Below are 10450 nucleotides of genomic sequence, written 5' to 3'. Positions count from 1 at the left end.
CCCTAGCACTTCCTAGCAGGTGTTGACATACAACTCCAAAGAGGAAAGATCTTGGTAAAATATTATGCTAGTTTGACATAAAGTCTGTTACCTATATAGCATATAGTTGAATACCCATCTCTTGTGAGTGACCTAATTTATAGTTTATATCTGTAAGAAATCAAAACAACACAACATGTCTTTTTTCTGCAGAGTCGACAATCAGCTTGTATTAAATTGTATAAGTGTTGTTCTCAGTAAATCATTGTACATGGAAAGCTTAGTAAATAACAGGAGGGCTCAGGAGAGGGCACTGTGTGCAGGACAGGTTCTACTTAAACGACCATACATATGCTGGAGGTGTAAGTGTGCAATTTAACAACCCAAGTTTTTCTGAAGCAGCTTTTTTAAATCTGCGTTGTCAACACACAATTCAACCTACCCTTTTACAATAATAATGTAATAATATTAATATTTTGCACTGATCACTACAGCAAAGTATAACTGCAGTGATCATAATAATAGTATAGAAAAAAAATAAAATGATGTACAGCGAAAATCGCATTAGTAACATATGCATAATATAGCATAATTGTGCTACTTGCCAAAATAAAAATACAACACCACAGTATTTATATTTATATATACATGTGATGCATGGGTTTGTGTATTGTGCTTGCATGACTTTTTAAAACAGACACTGTAAAGGTGAGAAACTATCTGCTTTATTTTCAGAAAGCAAACAAATTAATGAACAACATCTTAATTTTTCAGCCATAAATTCATCTTTACAATCTTGTGCTTTGGGTAGATACATAGTGCAAGCCTCAGACTGAAGAATACAGACTACCATGGAGCATCCTTCACTGGCCTCAACCAGGATTCCTCAATCAGTGGGACCTAAAAGCAAAGAGATAAACATTAAATGATTGTATAAAACATGAAATATGCACTCATCCTTTCCCTCATCAATTACTGTAACAACACACCATCCATTGGAGTATCCAATCATTTTGAATGTAATTGTCTGATTGTCCTGTTTTACTTATACTGCAACTCTCTGTCATCTCGTTGGCTGCCTGTTGGCACAATACATTTAAAATTATGATTTCTGTTAAAAAGAAGGTGCCTGGCGTACCTCATGATGTACATTTGTGTGCAATGGTGGTCATAGAATAGGAAAAGCCCAGGGTCCCAGGTTGTCTTATCCCACCACTGCTCCTAATTAACTACCTTGGTCTTCGTTCCCTGAGATCAGTTGAATATCCTCTATCACTTGCACCCTTTCTTCATAACATGTTGATGATATTTACAATGGTGCAATATATTTAAATACAGCTGGATACTTTCTTGGCATTATCATAAAATTATTTGTGAAATATGAACACAAAGGAATGTTAGTGCTGTTTTCCTCAGAAATAATACTCAGAAATAATGGTCAGAAAAGGACAAAAGCAAATGGAAGATTATCCTCACAGCAGTCTGCCTTATTTAATCATTTGACACCATGTATGCTTCTTCTGGGTGGTTTGTTGTTACTTTGTTTTATTTATTTTATTGTTGTATCTGCCAATAGATACCAATTTCCAGCAGATGCCAACTTCTTATGCCGAACAGGAAGTCCCTGACCGGGAAAACCTCATGATCTTACTACAAAGGACCATGGTAAAGGCAGAGCATACGTTCATACATATGACAATAAATATTTAATAGTTGTCACATTAATGCTAAGAAGATACAATCCCATGTTCCTCTTTCACCTGGATGAAGATCAAACAATAACATTTTGCCAAACTGTTGACCATTGTATCTTGTAAACCCATAATTCCCTGTATTAGAATGGCTGTGCGGTCCCAAGATTTGAAGTCAAACAGTACAGCTAAACTTTGCAATTTTAATGGTTGTTTCATGAATTTTCTGCCGGATAAAGATAAGAACTAACATGGCTTTAATTACCAGTATAACTCAGTCACAGCAAATTTAGATGAAATTTCCATCACTGACTTAACTCCTTCACTCTCAGAATGCATTGCAAGTATTATGCTTTCCTCCTTTAAATATAGATATTGATCTTATTATCAAGGCAACAATAATAATGTTACAAGATGACTTTTTAGTTTGTGCTGGAATGACTTAGAATCATGAACAGAATTATGTGTATAATATATATATATATATATATATATATATATATATATATATATATATATATATATATATATATACATACACAAGTTAACCCGTGCATGATACTCATGCATTCTAGTCAAATCAAGCTACTTAAGGTGTTAAAAAGGTTCTTGTCATGCATTTGGGCCATAGCCCAGGCCTCAACCACCAACCACTCCCCACTGTCACCCCCGGCAACCACCAACCACTCCCAACTGTCACTTCTCCTTCAAGAAATATATATATATTTTTTTAAAATCTTTATAAACACTTTTAACAATTAACAAATTAAATTAACAAATTAAAAACATCTTAGTATACCAAATTTCAGCCCTTTCTGAATTTTTTTTCCACACACACTAAGAATTTAGTAGGTCAGTGTATAACTCCGCCCAGCAGGTGGCGCTGCAGCTTGGTTTTATTTTTTCCGCACACAGACAGACTAACACACGCCACTAGACATTTATATTATATATATATATATATATATATATATATATATATATATATATATATATATATATATATATATATAGGGTGATAAGCAACTATAAATAACAGCTGAAGCTTCAACAATAACACAGTAAAATTTAGAATTATCCAAGCTAACTAGCTATAAATTATATTCTTCTAAAGATAATGTTTGAAACATAAATTGAATTGATGTAATTTGATGATAGTGTCCCTTCAAAGACTATGTTAACAGGCATGTAATGGGGGATAGAAATATTCCTACTGAAAATTGCTATAAATGAGGGTAAGTTTGGGGCAGAGGACAGAGCCTCTTCAAGTAACAATGCACCAAATGGGAGACGAGGCGCTGCCAGCTGAAAGAACTAAGAGGGAAGGAAGCGGTGGGGAGCAGGTAAATATGTTTTACACACTTTTTGTTACTATTGCCACTGACACCAATTTCGGACACAAGGCCCATGGGCATACTGTCGGGCTTGAGGCCAGTGGTTTCCTTATAGTATTATTCTGGGCACACTTTGCTTGTTCTGGCTTCCACCCTATCTGTCATTCAGTTGGGCTTAGAGCCTAACTGGGGAGACATTTAATTCAGACTGAGAGCCTATGGACAGAGTAACTATGCTCAAGGCCTAGTAGGAGGCACTTATTTAATTCAGGTGTTGTCTGTGGTCACATTTTAATTCAAGTCCTTGGGGACAATTCAGTGGCTAGGGCTGCCATCACTAGGTGATCAGTCCCCATTAGAGACTGTGCCCAGTCTGGTACCACCATCTTGCTACCCATTTTACTGCCCACATTCCTAGTGGCCATTTTGCAGTGGTCACTGAGTCCTGTTAAATACTCCCTGTGTCCTGCATTTCTGCTCCTTGTGGTCAGGCCCCCTTTAAAGATAAGCCAGGGGAGGGCCCTATTGTATTGTGTGATCCACTGTGTATTGACTGTGTGAAGCATTGTTTTTGTTTGCTATGTATTGCAGTCCTCCCGTATCCACTGTATTGTGTATTTCTGCAAGTAGGATGCCGTGTGGGGAGGTATTTTTGTTATGTTTGCCCCCAAAACCACCAAAAGAGAGTACACAGCAATCAAGAAAACAGATGTTCACGTGAGTGGTCCTTCTCTTTGGGCCTGAGTCATTAAGGCAAAAAAGGAGTAAATGTTCTCTGGGACGAACCATGTTTCAATGCAATGGGGTGCAAATTAGTTTATTATATTGCAAGTAAGTTAAATACTGGCTGTTTTTTCATATAACACACAAAAACTTAATAGCTTTATTATTACACTGAAAGTTAATGTTGATCTAGGACATGCCCTACCCCAACTATAAATCTGTCCCCACATTTTAAATTTACCTCCCCCTCCAATGCAACATGGTTTTGCCCAGGTGTAAATGATACTCCTTTTTTATGCTTTGCTCTCTTTAATAACTCAGGCCCCTTAAGTTTATTTGTCCTTGTGTGTTTTGTACTTCTCCTTGCAAGCCATTGCTGATTGGCGGTTGTGGCTAAAGACCTTGGCAAAATATAGAGGAATCCCTGCAAGGACAATTAGTACAAGACGACTTCAAGGACAATTGATACACCCTTTTTTTGATCCCCCAGTAGTTGCATCGTGATAAGGTAAGATCTCTCCTTGTTGTTGTTGTTTCCCACAGGCAATACAGGTGTCTAAATTTAAGAGTAGTATAGAGTATGTAGAACATGGAACATGGAGTTAGGGACCTGTTAAAACTATGATTCTCAAGTTGATATTGAACTACAAATGCCTGCATGCTCTGCTGGTCGACAACTGGTGATACACGGACTGGTTTATTATGTCACTGAGTAGCAATACTTTTTATAATATGAGAAATTGACATGTAATATGGAGTAAAAAGAAAAGATAAAAAAAGTGTTTTATAGCAAAGCCTAGAATATAGTACTCATTTTCCGTTTTAAGATCTGTATGTTTTTACAAGAATGTATTACTGTACTATATATCAAATACCTTTTCATTGCTCCTCTAGTATTTGGGTGTATGCAATTCCTATACAAGCCTGTGCCAAGTAAGAGAACTCAATGTTGCCTAATGAGGCGTGTAGCATGGTTTTTGTCAGTCTGCTCCAGATAATGAACAGATTTAATGAGATGGACAAGGAATGGAAAATATCAGTCAGGTGTAACACAGAATGGTTTTATAATAGAAACAACTATTTCTTCCAAACTTTTCAGTGATGGGTAATGTATATTTTGGATATATATCACACTCTTTACCTACATTAAATTTCCTTGCCCTCTCTCAGGAAGTCTCTGCTCTTGGCTGATACTTTATATCATGTACTTTTACCTGCGGCATCTAGCTTTCTTTTCAATATGCTGAGGAAAGTATTTTCTCTGAGCTTGAAACATTCAGTGATTAACAGCATATTGACACACAATGAAATACATTGTAATGCCTGAAGGTATAAAATGGCTGATGGTGTGTCAAGGCTTAGTAGTCTTACACAATATGAAGACTCTAGTCTTCTAATTGCAACTACACATTAAGATCGAAATCGAGAGAGGTTTCTGAGCTGCAAACGTTTTTTTATTGTTCTGACAACAGTGTCAAAACTGCATTTATTTTAGTAAGTAAAAAGTTTAATGCAAGGACACAATTCTGCAAAAGGAAGTAGCACCGCAATGTATATTACTATATAGATTTTTTTCTCTTTTATATGGTAAGATTTACAAAAATGTTGTGGTTTCTCTTTTGTATACATTTTTCTTTTTAAAATCTAATACATCAACACTACTCAGGGTCTCCTAGAGGGGGTATAAATGACTTAGGTATTCCTTAGAGAGGTGATGGTGGCAGACTATAATGGAGCCAGAGGGGCACAGGGGCAGTAGTAAAGTGGAGGCAGATGTCCACAATAACTTTCTATTGGTCTATATGGTTACACCCCGTAGGCTGCAGATGGCGAGTTAATAATTGCCAAGTTAATAAGCTTTGAAGTTGGGTTAGGAAGAAGGGTTTTGGTGTTTTTTGTACAACTTGCCCAATTTCCCTCTCTATAGTAGGGACGTGACGCGCCTCAATGTTCAGTGTGCCATAATGCTGTGGGAAAATATGGCTCGAATACTGGAGAAGATTTTAAACTAGAAACTAGCTGGGAAGATGAAGACAGAAGTAGTGTGCAATATAGCAGCACGGTGGCTTAGTGGTTAGCACTTCTGCCTCACAGCACTGGGGTCATGAGTTCAATTCCCGACCATGGCCTTATCTGTGTGGAGTTTGGTTGTTCACCCCATACTTGTGTGGGTTTCCTTTGGGTGCTCTGGTTTCCTCCCACACTCCAAAAACATACTAGTAGGTCAATTGGCTGCTATTAAATTGCCCTTAGTCTCTCTCGGTCTGGTGTGTGTAAATTAGGGGATTTAGATTGTAAGGTACAATGGGGCGGGGACTGATGTCCCCGCGGCATTTTGCGAGAGTCTCCCGGACTCTCTGGAGAATGTGGCAATATCCCGGATCTGCCCACTTCACTAGGAAGTGCCCACTTCCTAGTGAAGTGGGCAGATTTAGCTCTCAAACGCCGCGATTCCCGGTGAATCACGGCGTTTGGCCCTGCCCCCTGCTGTCAAATGACACGTTTGCGCCATTACGTCACGGGGGCGGGTGCATTTTGGACCCACGCCCCCACCACGCCCACCTCTCCCGAAAACCAACTTTATAAAGTTGGTAAGTATGCTGTATATTGTTAGATTAGTAGTTTAAGGGTAAAATATTTAAAATACTGTAGATGTCTTTACATTGCTTGTGGTTATTGTTAAGTGATATGATTGGGAGTTAGCGAAGAGGTTATTGTGGCAGAAAATAGCCGTGTTGTTAGCTTTGCTATAGAGTCACAGACCATGTGGTATAGCTTTTAAGAAGTGTACGTTTGTAAGTAAATAGTAAGAAATGTTATTATTATGAAGATGTAAGTTTGGGAATACTCACTTGGGAAATATAGTTGCGTTGTATTTGACTACATTGTGTGACACTGTATAATATAGCTTGTAAATATCTGCTAGATAAGGATACACACTGTATTTTTTAATCTGCCTCAGCTAGCCCCTATGTGTGTAATGGCTACTAGTTAAACAGATGTGTGATAAGATGGAAAGACTTCTTTGGATGCACATAGTTTGAATTGAAATTAGTTAATGTTGCTGGGAAATTTGTAGATATCCCCTCCTCTGTTAGACCAAAGAAATATTAGTAGACATTGTGTGGTAACTGCTGAATAGAGAGCTGTTTGTGATGGACTGGCTAATACTGGTTGTGATAGGTTAAGGGCCTGTTGCTGACATTGTTAGTATATTAGGTCTTTAAGCCAACATATGCTTGTAACAAAGCATTGTAAGTCAGCCATTTTGGATGGTGACTTTGCATTGTAAGAAGTAGTTTTATTATGGTCTGAGATACACGTACGTACGTACGTACGTACGTACATACACACACATGCATAATTAGCAATAAATGAATAAGATATTGTAGAGACCTTTTATATGGAGAAAAAAACAGTAAAGTACTGACTGGAGTGTGTTGTAAGCTACCTATTATAAAATCCATACAGACATTAAACTATTATTACAAACTGAGATGCAATAAAGAAAAATGTGGTCATCATGGGTGGTTTCAACTATCCAGATATAAATTGGGACAATGAAAATAGTGGTTCTGACAATGAAAACAGTTTTTATTAACTTTAATTTATTTTTAAACATTTGACAGCTGCCGGGACCTCCGGCTCTATAGACAGACAGTGTAACAGTGATGTGTTTACGAATCACGCTGCTAGGATGCAGCGTGGAGGAGACTCTGCATCCTAGCACATTCAGGAGTGTTTGCTTAATCGCAGCTTCATACATTTGAGACTTGTATAGCTAGAGTGGCAAACAGTCGGAACTTTGATCTCTATCGATATCGAAAGATTGAGTGCTGGAAACATATGTAACCCTATAAAGTAAACAACCGATAAGTCAGGGACACTGGGAGTATGTTCCTGACCACAACAACCATTTAAAGGACTATTTCACCCTTTTTCACTACAACTACCCTTATCTATAGAGGGACAGTGAATACTAAGAATGTGCTGAATCTCCGATTATCCCCAAATTTACTAGAACCAGCACTAGACAGTGGCACTGTGGGCAGGGAAACCCGCAATGTGGGGTCCTCTGCCGTAATGACACACAGCCTCAGGGTGCTCAGCACGGGGGTGGATTCCCTAGGGAGAAAAAAATGTGGGCCCCCCCCCTAGGGGTACCCAGCCTGTGCTGAAAGCACTAGGGCTCTTCCCACAGCCCTGGGCGGTGGGTGTAGGGTAATATAAGTGTAAAAGTTACAAAGACACTATTTTGAGTTGGTGCACTACATGTCCGAGCAAGCCTAGGCTGCCATTAACACTAGCAGTACTACAAACACTAGCATACCCATGGCAGCAAGGGCATGCTGGCACTTAGAGAACCACAAAGGTAAAGTTTGACCAAACAAGCATTAGAATACTGGGAAAGTTTCCTTTTAAATAAAAACGCAAAGACCAAACGGAATTTGTTTAAAAATAGATTAGATAAATACTGCTGCAAGCACATACCATATATCAACAACATTACTAGAAAAAAAGGTAGCCAATGTATTTAAATAAAAGAGTGTTGGAGGTAAAAAGGAAAAAAAGAAGCCAAGATTCACATTGTTAAAATGAAAGCGATGGAAAAGTCATTATGGAAATACAAGGAATGTAGCACAAATTGTAAAAAAAAAAAAAAAGGTTGGTAAGGATTGAAAATGAAAAATGTAGAGCAAACAATAGCAAATCTAATCTCAAAATGTTTTTCAAGTACATAAATAGTACATAAATAGAAAGAAGAATAAAATGTATAATATTGGGCCACTTGATAAAGTAGGGAAATGATTGCAGAAAATAAAGACAAAGCTTATCTTTTAAATGTTTTTTAATCTGCATTCACAGATGAAGATAAAGCTAATTTTTCAAATATGTTTTTTAATCTGTATTCACCGAGCAGGAAAAAGTACCAATAAATAAGTTGCTTAGCAATAGCTTATGCCAGTGATAGGCAACCTGATATACTTTAAGGGCTGCACATTAAACTTAATTTTCAGGACGTAAAAACAGCCCCAAAATGGTCTCGGTACCCCCAATCAATCATCACAATATGCCACTACATGCCCCTCACTTGCTTCAAAATTCCACCACATACCACTAAGACTTTGCACGTACTACAAAATGAATCCCACCGAAAAATAACAACACATGCGCTAAGATCCCACTTGCTAAAAATGCCACCAGGAGCCCTCTGACCCTACAAGCCCTCAGATCTCACATGTACTCCAAAACTACCCCACAAGCATACTTTGCCTGCTCTACCAGAATTGTGAGGAGTTCTCCCAGATTCTCAGAGGAGAAGGCACCCTCCTGGATCCCTGGCGGTGGTGGGGCTTAATGGCAAGAACGATGCCATAATGCCTCCCTTCCCCCAACACACTGTTTGTGTGTTTGTTTGTTTTTACAGAAGGCTGAGTAGCAGTGTACAGTGCCATGAAGTGGTTGGAAAGGCATAGAAAAACTTGGGATGCATAAAAGGGGATAAGCAAACATTAGTGTTGCCGTTATATAAGTCACCATTTTTAAGACAATATCGTAAACATAAGGTACAGTTTTAAGCACCACAGTACGTCTCACATAAGTAAAATTCAAGATATATAGTTCAGTGAACTCCACACAAGACTACATTTCTGGTAGCAAATTTTGACAGGATTTCTACAATGTCTCTCCTTAGTCTAACTCTTACTATATTTAGTAGAGAGGAGATACTTCTATCAATCACTGTATTTATTTCAGTGTTTACAATTAACTGCAATCTTCACCACGGAATATATTTTTAAATAAGCACAGTTCAATTATACAATGGTCGATATAAGGTTACATCTACAGCTGTGTGAGTGGCAGACTTGAAAAACAATACAATATAAGTCTTTCTCACACAAGTCAATACGAAGATAAAAATATTTTCCAACTGTTTATAATGACTGCTTTTTCCATTGTCTTCACTAAGTAGCTGGAAAGTAACCTAACAATAGACGTTATTGCCAAGGATACATACTATAGACAAACTATAGAAGCACTGTTTAAGCACACATACTTGCACAGGTAAAATTGTAGACATACTGAACAAGCAGATATTGTAAAGAGACACTGATCAAAAAGACAAACAGTAGAAGTACTGACCAAGTAAGAAATCATATATATATAAACTAATTTAAATTTACAGAAGAAGGTTATAGTATATTTTTGCTTTTTTAAGATGGTACATTTAATCAATGTCCCAAGCCTCTCCAAGAACATGACCAGTTCACACATAATTTCAATGTGAGTTCCATGAACATCCTACACATCCTTTACTTATTTACAATTGATGCCCCAGATTAAAATCCATCCCGTGGAACACTTTTGATCACTACATGGGTCAGAATCTCCCTTACAAAACTGAATTTCTCCAACACTAATTTACTGGAACCCAGAGCCGTAACTAGGCAGGTGCGGGCGGTGCCGTCGCCCAGGGCGCAAGCCCAATGGGACGCAGCAGCCGTCCGCTACCTGCCTCTGTACCTTCAGCCCTTTACTTTCGCAGTGGAACGCATGTGCGTTCCACTGACAGGAAGTTCGGCATTTGTAACGCAAACTTGCGTTCTAAATGCCGAACTTCCTGTTAGTGGGTGGATCTCTCTCTCTCAATCTCAATGCCATTATCCCACTAAGTGCAAGAAAAACACACAAACAAATTAAATAAACTGAGAGGGAAAATAA

The 10450-nt window shown here is 38.1% G+C and overlaps 1 protein-coding gene across 5 annotated transcripts in view; it reads right to left on the bottom strand.

The window, feature by feature from the left end:
• Nucleotides 1–684: 684 nt before the first annotated feature.
• The window catches only part of MYO18B (myosin XVIIIB), a 390269-nt gene continuing 380503 nt past the window's right edge, over nt 685–10450 (bottom strand). For all 5 annotated transcript variants that reach the window (XM_075214447.1, XM_075214450.1, XM_075214452.1 and 2 more), the window contains one exon: nt 685–879. In XM_075214447.1, coding sequence (XP_075070548.1) covers nt 866–879 — 14 coding nt within the window. In that variant the 3' untranslated portion in view covers nt 685–865. The remainder of the gene's footprint in view (nt 880–10450) is intronic.

This window comes from Mixophyes fleayi, chromosome 1 (assembly GCF_038048845.1).
Source record: "Mixophyes fleayi isolate aMixFle1 chromosome 1, aMixFle1.hap1, whole genome shotgun sequence".
NCBI lineage: Eukaryota > Metazoa > Chordata > Amphibia > Anura > Limnodynastidae > Mixophyes > Mixophyes fleayi.
This window is presented reverse-complemented; position numbering and strand designations above follow the sequence as displayed.